General features: G+C 39.1%; 1 protein-coding gene across 5 annotated transcripts; it reads left to right on the top strand.

The window, feature by feature from the left end:
• Positions 1-31: 31 nt before the first annotated feature.
• iqck (IQ motif containing K) lies at positions 32-13,836 on the top strand. 5 transcript variants are annotated; one of them, XR_014122758.1, is made up of 10 exons: positions 32-562; positions 937-1,006; positions 3,175-3,272; positions 3,372-3,424; positions 3,524-3,601; positions 3,923-4,007; positions 6,559-6,673; positions 10,743-10,810; positions 11,735-11,844; positions 12,160-13,836. XR_014122758.1 is itself a non-coding variant. In XM_081711053.1 (9 exons), exons 1-9 carry the CDS (start codon positions 443-445, stop codon positions 11,738-11,740), a joined length of 756 nt encoding a protein of 251 aa, XP_081567179.1. In that variant the 5' UTR covers positions 32-442; the 3' UTR covers positions 11,741-13,836. The 5 variants fall into 5 exon arrangements, 3 of the variants coding, with proteins under 3 accessions (XP_081567179.1, XP_026862393.2, XP_026862391.2); XR_014122757.1 differs by having other exon boundaries at positions 10,743-10,873; XM_081711053.1 differs by having other exon boundaries at positions 10,743-10,873; positions 11,735-13,836.
• The last annotated feature ends 17 nt before the right edge of the window (positions 13,837-13,853 follow it).

Below are 13,853 nucleotides of genomic sequence, written 5' to 3'. Positions count from 1 at the left end.
TGAAAAACTGGGTGGCACTGCAGTGAAAAAAATAGCATCTGGACAGTTTGTTTCATGCTTAGTGCTGTACATCGCAAACATTTTTAGCACGTGTATCCCAGCCCAATGCTGAGTATTTAGTGTATACAGTGGCGTGAAAAGGAAAATATTTACATAACCTGGTAGCAGCCTTGCGGTTAATTTGCGTTTGTCGTGTCAGATTTTATACGACCCATTTGGCATGAAACACCGGAAACGCTTAAAATGAACTTCCTTGGATACAAGAGTAAACTCCTCGTGACCATAGTAACGTTACCGCTGTCATGGCTAAGTTGATCAGCTCTAAGACGATTTTATGGGAACAAATGTTCGAGGATGAATAGAAATACGGGCATACAGTGACAACACAATATTTCGCTTTGCACTTTATTCCATAAGAGAAACCGGTCAATCACTGTTACTCATGAATTCATACGGCGCCCGGTTACCTGCACCCTCCGGCGAGAACTGTAGCGTTAGTGAAGTCGGGTCAACATTCCTCAAAATCGACGGGAGCAAGGAAACTCCAGTTTTTATGCAGACGGTGAGAAGCCCATAACTAGCGAGCTAATCTCTGCGTGTGACGATTTCTAAGTTCTTTTTGTGGTGCTTTAAACGATTGGTTCTCACTTTAAAACGATTCTCACTGTTACTTTAATTTGGAAAAAAAAAACATTTAGCTATAGGACTATTGCATTTACCTTCACTACCTAGGTTAGGTTAAATATATTCTTAAAATCATTCGTCACTTACTGTAAATTAAACTCAGTAAATTAATAGTACATTATTACTTGAACAGAAAGTTCTATAGTCTATAGGTTACATGCAATATTTACCTTTCTTTTTGATAACTTTGTGGGCATTTGCAAGTAGCCTGCTTTTTGACCCTGTCACCTCCTATCTCCCTGCGTTTTACAGGAACATCCTCTCTGTGATGAGCAGCATCCTGAAGCCATATGTCCTAGCCCTCTTCTAGAGCTGCAGCAGTGTAAGTGTGGCTCACATTTCCTATAAACATTACACTTCTTATACAGCCCATTTTCCTAAAATCCCTTCAAATGAATATCCCTTTATTAAAATATAAGATGTAAGGAATATTTTCACTTTTTAGCTTTATGCATGCAGAATAACAATAAAACAAAATAGGAAGTCAAAGGCCTGCTATTCTCTATCCTTCCTTTTGTTGAGGTGTGCTTGAAATGCTGTATGTACAGCATCTGTGATCATGTGTCAGTTTATATTTATCTGGTGCTTTTATCCTTTTATAATTATGACTGAGTACAACTTGAGGGTTAAGGGTCTTGCTCAGGTGCCCAACAGCGTCAACTTGGCAGCAGTGTGGCTTGAACAAGCAACCTTCTAATTACACATCAAGTACTGTAACCACAGAGCTACCGCTGCCCTGTCATTTTTTGTGAGTTTCCTCTGATTTCCACAACTATAATATTATTATTTTACCAAACAGTAGGCCAAACTAATTTGCTCATTCCTAATGTCCATACACATATTAATCAAATCCTTAAGATTTCCCGGGTCACTGATTGCCAGGTGTCTACAGTACACCTAAGAAAGGACATAAGGTGAATTTTACCTGTACATAGTATTTATGACCAAATCTTATTTTCAAAATCAGTTATTTTTTGTTATGTATTTGGAATATGACAGGGGAAAATGTTTATCATTTAAAACATTTATGTTACCGATTACACTGTATACTTGCTTACTAAGGTTTAAAGGTTCTTCAGGAACTTGGTAGCTATGCATTTACTCACTGCACTGCTAAACAAGTCTCACAGGAGTCATCTTTCTATGCTTTTCTTTTTTCTTTCACTACTTTTTTAGTCTATCATCACAGTAGTTCTAATTGATCTATTTAAATAAACAGCAATAGCAAATTAATTATTTCATTTAATTCTGTTCATCTATGAACAACATAAGCTTGTAATTATGCTTATGGTATGTCTGTTACTATGTGGACCCTTAAGATAGATACCTATCATAACTTTAATCGCAATCGCAATATTGGTTATAAAAATTACAATAAAAAATTTCCCCCTACATGGTTTGGCCCAACAATTTAGAAACCATAGAACACTCTAATGTGTGAGCAGTTATTTTTTAATACTGTGACATGTTTGAAGCAGGAGCAAGGTATGGGAATCAAGGAGAAACAAGGAATTTAATAATAGAATAAATGACAGAAAGTGACGCCTGGAAGCACAAGTTGGTGTACTTTTTGACTTCTCACTCTCTTTGAACCCCACATTAAGTAATTGGTTAAAAATGCATTTTTCATCTCTGTAATATCATTAGACTTAGGCCCATGCTCTCCAAACCAGACGCTGAGACTCTGGTTCACAATTTCATCACCTCCTATCTTGATTACTGCAACTCTCTCTTCATTGGCATCCCAAACAAACCATCTGTTCACTTAAATATGTTCAAAATTCAGCTGCAAGATTTCTCCTACATGTTAGAAAATCAACTCACATCACCCGTATTCTATATCAGCTACACTGGCTCCCTGTCCCCGAATGGATTCAGTATAAAGTCCTCCTCCGTACATTCAAAGCTCTGCACAATCTTGCACCTCCCTACCTAGCTGAACTCCTACACTCATACTGCCCCACCTGTACACTTTGGTCTTCTGATGCAGGTCTCCTTTCCATCCCCAAGTTTAGATTGGTCTCTGTAGGAAGCAGATCCTTTAATGTTATGGCTCCATTGAGGTAGAACACCCTACCTCAATCTCTCCTTCTCTGCTCTTAACTTCCTTCTTTCAAATCACAAATGAAAACATACCTCTTTTCTCAACGTTTCTCATACCATTTCTTCCTATTCATAGTTGTTAATTAATGTGTTGAAAGTGTTAGTTAATGTTTTTTTCCTCTCTCTGTCTTTGTTGTTATTGTAAAGGAACCTTGTATCTGTGAAAGGCGCTATATAAGTTAAACGTATTATTATTATTATTATTATTATTATTATTATTATTATTATTATTATTATTATTATTATTTAAAGGCGCTTGCGAGTCTCTCAGACTTAACTATATACTATATTATAACTATATACAATACTAATTAGTAACTATATAGTAAACCAATTAGTAACTGTAATTATTTACTATATATGTTTAAATGTATAATTACTTCATAGGCGCCAGTACTCACTATCTGGAAAGGACTGTGTTCCCTGTGCTGCTACCTGGTTTAGAGGCCATGCTGAGAGAAGCTCAGAAACACCACTGCATGGAGGTCAGATCTCTCAAGGCCTCCGGATTGCACAATACAACTTATTGGATTGATCTCAGACTTAATGGTGTAACTACTATGTCCTATGCAATATCTTAACAGAGGAAAAGAAGTGCATTTAATGGCTGCGACTTCCTAACCGAATGGCTGTATAAGTGAGTTTGTGGAATGCGTTTTGCAATCTTTTAACCTCGCACATTATTTTCAACATCATTACTTTGCCATTTCTCTTTAATTTTTTTTCTCACTGTCAGTAAGAATCCACGAAGGACTGGCCTTACTCATCTGGACTTTTATAAGATTCCCTTTGTCCAAGATTGGCTCAGCACACAGTGAGTGTGAGACAACACACATATTTGAACTTGTCTTTCCATTTTACACCTGGAGAATGGGTGTGTTCACTAGATGCATGGTGCCAGTGAAAGTTTAATTTCCATTTTAGTTCGTTAAATTAGGTTCAATATTTTCAAGTTTTAATATCTCTTCAAACTTTAAGTATCATTAAGCATTTTTAAAAAATACTTATTTAACTAATCTTCTGAACTGATTTAACCATGAACCCTGTGAATTTACCTCAACCCTGATGTAAGCTGACCTTTGTTGTCCTTCAAATAAAGGAGCATCATGTTTCTTTCTTTTTCTTTCCCTTTCAGTCCAAGGCCACCCATCCCTCTCTCACTGTTGCTGACAGCTGATCAGGCTGCACTTCTCATCCAAGCCTTCTGGAGGGGCTACAAGGTGAAGCTCAGTCTCAGGAGACCCTGCATTTTGTTACTATTCAGTTTACTCATTATGTTTTATGTTGTAAAGTTTGTAAGCAATACTGTCACCTCTGTGTGAGTAATTATCTTTTTAATACACTGCCTAAGCAACGGAAAAAACACTACACTACTACTAGAAGTGTTGATGGTGTTCTGAACCAAGACTTTGTAATGGTCTTGGTCTGTAATGCTTGCAGCAATTTGCAGCAAAAGAGTACAGCTGGTCATATGCATTATTGTATAAACTACTAAAGTAATTTAGACTAAAGTAATTTAGCCCAGTTAAATTAATGATGGGTTTCGTAAATGTACACAAAGCAATATGACAAGACTTAACATTTTAGGGAAAAAAAGAAGTATGAAAAGCACCTGGGGGTTTTTCAGGTTCAACAATCTATTTTAACAGGTGTTGCCAAACCACCATCAGAATAACAATATAACAATTACTGTTTTACTCTCTCTCTCTCTCTCTCTCTCTCTCTCTCTCTCTCTCTCTCTCCTTTCTGTGAGTAGGTATTTTTACAGTTGTGCTTATCATTTGTAGTGGTTATGTCATCAGTAATGCTGTGTTAATTCCTGTCTTCCTGTGTGTGTGATATGCAGAGTTCTGTTCTTGGATAAATTTAGACTCCTACCCCAGAGGCAGCAGGGGTGGCTGGCTTTAGCTGTAAAGAGCCTGGCTTAATCACAGCAAAACAGATGAGGCATTAATCACACACACACAAAAACAGATCTTGTTTGCCTTTTCTTTTCATAAATTAGTGCAAGACCCTAATGTATGTTTGGAATAGCATAAAAAACAATCACTGTATGCTGCATTTATGTGTGGTACAATATGATTAACAGCAAGGTGGCAGCAGCGGTTCGCTGTCTCTCTGCTTGTGTCTCCCTCTGTCTCTCCCTATCTGAGTGTCTCTCTCTCTCCTGCTCTCTGAGTGAACTGACTGCAGCTTCCTTCCCCCAGGGAGTCAAAGGCTAAAGAGAATGAGTGGCAGTCTCAAAGTGGTTTTGAAAGTCATGTAAAATCACGTAGGGGGGATTGGTGAGAAAAGGTTGGTTAAGGTGGACGAATTTGGAAAGGTCAAAGAATATGGAAAAGAAAGGAAGCTGCATGTTACAAACAGAAAGACAAGTCATCACTTCTGCTATGGGATGTGGGAAACTGTGTGTATACATCCTCTGAACCTCCTGTGTCTCCCCATCTCTTTCCCTTTGGACAGGGCTCACATTGTGGCCCCTGGCTGTTATCGCACTCACCTGCACACCTCTGTGCAGGTGTTCATGCATAAGTGCACGTGTGCGTTCCCTGTGTGCTTGTTCTGCTGGTATAAGGTCTCACTTGTTTTGAGAGAATATAGCAGTAGGATTTAGATACATAGGGTTCATATATGTACACTAACTATGCTTCAGTTGTTTGTTATTGCATTTCGTTTGCTCTTCTCCATGACAAGCAGAACTCACAGCACTCCCTGACAATTCATATCCCTCATCAGATATTCACAAATGATGCTCAGACATTAAAGAAACCATACACTATGAATAAATCATATATTTTGATCCACAAGAATGAATGCTAAATGGCCAAAATAGAGATGCTGAATTGCATAAATAGAAATCCGCAACCTTTCTTGGCCCTATATATTTCACTCTGATGCTTTCTATTTTCCTTTCAGTTTGTCTTTTTCAATCTTTTTTAGATTAGATACACACAAATACGCATGCGAGCACACAAACACACACTAATGTCATTCTGAACACATCCAGTCATGGGCACACATTTCACTCTCATTCTCTCTGCCACTCACACACAATCGATGCACCAACACTAAGACGACCCCCAACATCACGCATCTCTCCTTTTCACTCTGTCTGACCTTCCTACCCCTAATTTCCATGTGTATGGTATCTGCCATGGTTACTGTTGGAATTGAGGCTGCTTTCTGACACTACCACCAGAACACTCCTTATATAACAGACCCAGATTCAGAACAGGAGAGAGAGATGAGAGAGAGTGCGGTCAGAGAATCATGGGGCTGTAGGTGACGAAGAAGGGAGGAGGGGTTGGAGATTATATGTCATTCAGTCTCTGCAGCTCTCTGTAATGTCTTGTAGAATAGAGAGAGCGAGAGAGAGAGAGAGAGAGAGAGAGAGAGAGAAAAAAAATTGTCTCTGTATTGGTTCTGTGGATCATATTAGATTTCTCTTCCACCTGACCAGCAGTAGCATCTATTCATTAGTGGTACCAGTGAACAGGCAGGGAGTTAGTGTTGGTCAGCTGTTTGCAAAGTAGCTCATGGTAATAATGCACAAAATAATTGTTGTCTAAATCATATCAGCTGTACAAAGTACCTTTATTGGCTTCTAACTTTGCAAATGTTTGTTCTAGCTCAATATATCACTAAAGGCTTTTATCTGAAAGGTCGTCTATAGTACAAGAAATAAACAAACTGTTTTTCTTTGTATGTTCACATTTATTTAAATAATGTATATGTGCATGTGTGTGTGTGTGTGTGTGTGTGTGTGTGTAGGTTCGAGTGCATCCAGATGTACAGGAGTTGAGACAGTGGCAAAGAGAGCTTCGAGAGGAAAATCAAGACATAACCAAAACAGTTCAAGAGTTTTGGGCACAGCAAGAGAGCAGAGGTTAGAGACACGCACATATGTACTCATTCCTACCACAGTTATTCAGTGAATTGGCTTTTGTGTCCACACACACACATACACACACACACACACACACACACACACACACACACACACACACACACACACACACACACACACACACACATGCACACGCACACAATGAATGGCATTGATCTTGTGTATGAGACAAATAAGCCAAGAAAATGGCAGAAATCACATGGGCAGACTCTCTCTGCCCCGTTTCTCTCTGTCTTCCCACATTCACCATTGCATGCCTACACACTCACAGAGAGCTGACTGTTTTAATGTGGAAACACTTATAGATAAATCAGATGTGGTAAAAAGCATTGAAAGAGTTGATGTGAGAGCCATAGAGGCATACAGGAGGACAAGGATAGACAACACAGTTATTAGAGGCAGAGAAAGAGAGAGAGAGAGAGAGAGAGAGAGAGAGAGAGAGAGAGAGAGAGAGAGAGAGAGTGAGTGGTGTGTAAGTGTGTGTGTGTGTGTGTGTATATACCTGCAGTCTGTTTTGCTGCTCCACTGTTCTCCAGCACAGTGCACTCTCTATGGAACAATGACCAGGAGTTTTAATGTGAGGGTGTGCACGTCCTTATCATGAGAACTATGTTACAAATACAAATGCTTTCCAAATTAGAAGACCAAATGTAATTGGACAGTTGTATGCCAGCTACATGTCACTGCATTGCAGCACTATGGATTCCAGAACTGAGTTCAGTTTAATCTAGATGCAGTTTTCCTTGTTGTCAAAACAAGATAAAAAAAATGGGCAGGCGGGGCAGTGGGAAGTGGTGGGCATTGTGACAGTGGGGTGTATGGTGGGTTAGAAGATTCCCACTTCCCATTTTATATTTGAATCATGGCAGTGTTAATGTTCTAGTTGATGGGAAACTGAAACTTTGAAATTACACTGCTTCTGTCATGGTAAATTCAATAACACGAGTCAACTATAAAGCAAGAAGAAGCTTTACTGAAAAGAGCAAAGAGTCAAACTTACATTATAGTCACATCTCACCACCAGGCAAGAGAAAGTGGACTTTCCCATATGTATGTTGACCTAACCCAATATCAGTTTGCCGTGTTAAAACTAGTTTTGTGGTCAGCTTAAAAAGTCCAACATCACATTCTTGTTAACGAGGTGGTTGTTCTCTTTTCAACAGAACAACAAAGAGGAAAGGTGAACAAACATAGCATCATGATGTCTGAGAAGGTCTAAGACAACAGGCTGTAAGCCAACTCATTTTGCACCACACTATAAAGTATAAAAGATATTCTGTGCAGGCAGCAATCTGCCCACTGGTGACTATTCTTTTTAAGCAGCCCTTTATCAAAAGAAATAAATGTGACATGCAAGGCTTTTTGACTAATAGCTAGATGACCACACATATCTAACACATTTGACTGTTTTTTAAATGCATAAAAATCCAGCATGCAAAGGGATGCTGATGCTCATAGTATATAAGGCCAACACCTTACAGTCATGTATAGTAGATGTATTGTAACGTAAGATCAATTCTATGCCAATAGAATGGCAATCACAACCAATTTCATGAAGTATTATGCAACAATGCAAGGTGAATTATTGCTACAAAAGCAACTTAGATATTATGAAAGTTCAATATCATATTGGTCTTTACAAAAGAACAAAAACATGCAGGCTACAAAGACGACAAGGTGGAAATGTTTAAGGGGCATCAGGCTGACATTAGTGGGCCTCCGGCCAGAGATAATGAATAACTGGTACTGATGACACTGAGGGATATAAGGACAGAGCCTGCTGGAAGAGCCCCCCTCTCCCATCTGCACGGTCAGCAGTTCAAGGTTCTCCCTGATTGTTATGGGGTTTCCCATTTCACAGAAAAGCAGTTCATGATAAGGCTGAAAAGCCAGATTAAATCATGCCAGCATGTCAGTTGTGTCAAATTCAACTGTTTTCTACATAAATATAAATTTAGATCAACATAAGTCTTAAAAACAGAAAGACCTCAAAAGTACATTTAAGAGCCTTTAAAATGATCAAAATCTTGTGATAGTTGAGATGGAGATGAATGTGTATCAGAGTGATGGAAAGAGGACATTTTGGAGTGAAAACAAGGAATCGCTCATAGACATACGTGTTCATCTGTGAAACTGGGGCCATGGGCAGATATGGCTGTTACTGGTGTTTATTGATGATGTGACTGCAGAAGAAATATTCTGAAGTAAAGATAATCAGCACAACTTTCTTATATCTAGCCAAATGCCCCAAATACTACTACTTTTCTCCAAAGTTTCCTCTAAGGGCAAAACAACAACAACAGCATCCACTAACATAAAATGGCAGAGAAATTTGCCCTGTGATGGGAAGACAGCTGGGTAGTGAGGGCCAGATACAAACTGCTCCAGGGCACTGGCATTTTTCCAGCATGGGCGTAAACACACACTCAGACTAATGATAATTCTACCCAAGTCACAGGTCACATGAGCACATATGCACAAAACCTTTTCCACATACTGAAAAGCACTGACCAATAATGTGGAGCTTCTATGCAAAGACCAGTCCACCATAACCCCCACCCATCCCAACACATGCACAGTGCATGTGGGGTCAAGACTACTGAACTAACATTCTGCCGTAGGTCTGGTATGGGCAACTTGTTTATCTTTTCACACCTGTCTGATTCAAGCATTGACAAAATGGTATAACTCTCTTACTATGAAGGGTGTTAGTGAGAGAATGCATGCTTTACAGAGGGGCCAACCTTGCTGGAGCAAAAGCTGCTACAGTAGCAGTTTGTGTTTTCTGCCTGGTGGTGTTCTTTTGGCCTAATGGGCTGAAACTAGCAGAAAGGACGAAGGCCACAGTAAACAAATAGCCATATTGCTGTATCACCGCTGTCAGATCAGAGGCCAAAACAAAGGCAGCTCTGAGACTTAGTAATAGGCACACTTCTCCCCTCTATATAATGCACCTCTTTGACATTTATTTCATTTCCTATTCTTTGGCGTGATTTTTCTCCATCTCTTTCTCCTGGCATCATGGCTCTTCTCTCTCAACTGCATTTCTGCTCTTTTCGCTGTCTGTTCCTTTTTCCACCTCTGTGACTGTTACCAGTTTTTTTTTGTTTTGTTTTGTTTTGTTTACTTCACTGTTGCTGAGTAGCTGGTGAAAACACAGCATCTTGTCGAACAATTCTCTGTTCTTGTCTCCACAATCTATGTGCTTGTACTAGATTGACCACTGTGACTACATATTCTCAATAATCAGATGACAAATGACCTGACTGAGTCGAGAGACATAGTATTATCTTATACTAATACCATAATGTGATATACTACAGTACTAAGCTTTAATATAATTTTTCATACATACCAACTGATCATTTTAATTATAACATTTTAAGACTATTACAGATAGTCATTATAGACAAAATAGATGACCGGCATTTGAAATCTTTTAGTAGACAAAACGTACATGACAGTCTAGATTGAAGATGGCAGATGCAGGTGCAGTGTTTTGTGCCATCCAATACCACCAGCACAACTAACCTCTCCTCATTTATCAGCCTCCTCATTGGTTACTGTAGCTGAGACAAAGGCAGCTTTGAGGCTTAGTAATAGACATACTTCTCCCACTTTATAATGCACCTCTTTGACAAGTATTTAATTTCTTATTCTTTTGTGGAATTTTCTCGCAGCATCACAGATCTTCACTCTCTTCACTCTCAAACTCACTTCTGCTCTTTTGCTGCCTGTCACTTTTCCTTCTTGCCTGCTTCTTATTGATACTTTCTGGTTTACGTCCATGTTGCTCAGAGTAGCTGGTGGAGCAACTTTCTGTTTATGGCTCCTCAAGGCTAAATGGTTGCGCTGGAATGATTACTGTGACGTTATATACTGAATACAGTGTCCTGCTACTATGTCCTTGAACCCTAGACAAAGGCAGGGTGGAAAATCCGCAGAAACTGGCCTTCAGGGAACAAGGACTGAGTATCTTCCACCTTAAATAACTTTTATTTTTAGGTTTGCATGACTCTTAACTTTGTGTATCTGTGTTGTTTTGCAGTTGGATCAGAACTGGCTGACTTTGTTGAAGAAGCTGATCAGCATGGTCAATCTGGGGTGTCCATCCAGGTTGTGTCTCCAACCCCCTACAACACACCTGCACCACAGAGCAGAATGGATGGCACAGACCACGTAAACCCTGGCCTACTATGCTTAGAGCCCCCCACACCATACAAACAGCCTCCTGCAATGCAACAGACCCCTAAGGGTGCTACAACTAGCAATGAGTAATACATAGAGCATAAATAGTGTCAAGAGTCACGGAGAGTGATGTAATTCTGTCACCTTAGTGTGATATTAATTCATATCACATTAGATTATATAATAGCTATTATTTTGTTAAGAGTATTAAGATCTGGTAAAAAGTCACATATGTATATGCTCACAAACATCCAGCCACACCTTGGACATTGATTGCAAATCTCACTGACTGATTTCTTTAAATTGCCCCCCCTCGCCAACTTAATTTCTGTAATAACATTCAGAGTATAAAACAGTATAATGGAGCCATACAATGTCTAAATGTATAAAGCGTTATGCGTTTTCATCCAAATAATCCAAATGATTTCAAAATTATTATCCAAATGCATTGTTTTAGAATTTACACCTCCATCCTAAACAGGAGGCCGAGACAATGAGAATGAGATCCCTCAAGCAGTCACATTTAGCATTGAGTTTCCATATCCTGTATAACAGGATGCTGGATGACCTTCTTTTTGTGGAAAAGGAAATGCTGACGTGCAGAAGTTGCTCAGCTTTACATTATGTCACCTACTAAAAAGACATGACGTAGAATTTGAAAATAAAAATATATATTCAAATGTGCATCCACATATATTTTCATACTTTAATATACTGTAGTTCTGTTCATCAGTCCCAGTACCTATGCTCAGATGAAATGGGAGACTAAGAAGTAGTGGTGTTAGTGTAAAAACAATTATGTCTGACATTCTGCCATTCTGCCACATAATTGCCATTTCTTAATTTTTCCAGATTTGAAATATGTCTTCTCTCATCTTTAACTAAGATAGCTTGAGAATACAGCAACCATTTTGACTTCAGTAGGCTGTACCCATGGAAGAAGCACACACAGCTTAAGAGAGGTGATTCCATTATTTTTGCTTTTATTAGCAAACAAGCACACAGATAACACAGCACATACAGCCTGTGCTGCCAGACTCTTGCATCCTGCACTACTCCAACTAAACTTAGGCACAGGTGCAAGTAGCTCCATGTCCCTTAACCTGCAGACCAGAATTCTGCAGAGCTAGTGATGCACACTCATGTACACGTGCACTGCCATGGCCCTTCTATATGTCATATAACCTAGTGACGCAAAGAGTGCAAACAGTAATGTAACAGTAATAATAAAGTAACAGTAACATTAATTGTGTGTAATAACTAAAAGGTATGTCTAGGTCTACTGGCCGTAACCCAGTTTACAGAAGCCGGAGTAACCACCAATGCCTGAAGTGGTGAAGAGATCGGACAGAGAACTGCCTCAGGTCCTTTGGCTTCTGTCAGGGCTTGTTCAAGGGATGTCGGCACAAATGAGCCCATGTGACATTGTTCATTCTTGCTGCATCCCCTTGGGAAAACTATGGGCTATGTCTGACTCACCAAAAAGTGCAGCCTGGCAGAAAACATACTTGTATTCTCCAGTTTCTCTCTCAGCGATGACTCAGGAGTAGGCGCTGGGATTCAGGGCCTGGAACCCATCTGAAACGCTGCTGAAGTAATATCTTCAGCACTGATGTGCAGCTCCATATTTCAGGGTGAACATCAAGCAGTGCTGGCAGTGCTCTCCCTGCTATGCTAGCCCAAGTGCCCCAACCGTTGCTTCTTCAGATGACTCATTTAATTTCTCTGTGAGAGCCTCATAGAATTCTAAGGGTTTTCAACCTTGTATTAATGTTATGCATATTAGGACCTCCTGATGGCAGGTTTTGTTCAAGCTGAGCACCATCACCTGTTCTTGATAGCTGCTGCTTTTTTGCTTGCCACTGCCATTAGATATCATATGATATCATCTTTCTATGATATTAAATACATGAACTGTAATGTTAATTAACTATATATTGACAAAGACACTTTAAATGTGTGAATATTGGTAAACAAAGAGTGCAGGAGTTGTATTTTTAAACCACTGCTAGCTAATGTGCTTGATACTTTTTTCTCCTTTAGGCAGTAACTCAAATTTGCTAGGTAGCTAGCTAGCATCCTCAATAAATTCAGTCATAGTGTCATTAGACAATAATTTTGTCTCAGGGGACTGGAACAGACAACTCGCCAATATTTTGAATCTGAATTGCAGTGGCCATTTTAAACATTTTATGTCAATATTACATATTAGTCCTTTAGAGAGCTACCACATTGCTATTAGCACAAGCTATTAGAACAACTTCTACCTTTCTCCTCACTTCATTTATTCTTTATCAATTGCCAGACAAGGCAAGGCAGGTTACTTCACGACCAAGGAAAAGTAAATGAAGTAACCCACAAAAATGTTAGAACACTGCTGTTAAAACTTATAACCTTCTACATGTTTATTTATATACATTAAATAATTAAAATTGAATTAAAGTGTTAAATAAAGTACTGTAAAACTATTCCATCCACAACCCGACTACCTCACAGCCTTAAACTAGGCTGTGGGTTATGAGAAACAAGGCGTGATAATGGAAAATGGAAATTGTGCTTTACATTTATGATGCTGTTTCATTGCTCTCATGGTGTTCCTACTCCCTACACATTACACCCTACCATGTTTTACTTTTTTTTCCCTTTTGGCTGGTTTTGTTAATAGGCACACAAAAATAGAACTGATATATTGCTGTATTAAGTATACACTTTATTTTTCACTTGGAAAAATACATGTTTATCCATTATTTTTCACTGCCCAGCAGTTAAAGTTGTCTAGAATTGGGGCTGTTATACTTTAACATTAAGAAATGCTGTATGACCATAGCTCCAGGTTCCCTAAATAATCCATGAATTGGAAAATGTCATAGTTGCACCTCCCAGACAATGAATTGTTGCATTGCTGAAATGCACATTTTGTCCTATAACCAATATGCTTTGATCAGTAGAACAACAAAGAGTGCACTGTATA

The sequence above is a fragment of the Electrophorus electricus genome, chromosome 3 (genome assembly GCF_041902795.1).
Source record: "Electrophorus electricus isolate QZ-2024a chromosome 3, ASM4190279v1, whole genome shotgun sequence".
NCBI classification, from domain to species: domain Eukaryota; kingdom Metazoa; phylum Chordata; class Actinopteri; order Gymnotiformes; family Gymnotidae; genus Electrophorus; species Electrophorus electricus.
The sequence above is the reverse complement of the archived record's forward strand: the minus strand, read 5'-3'. Positions and strand labels throughout refer to the sequence as shown.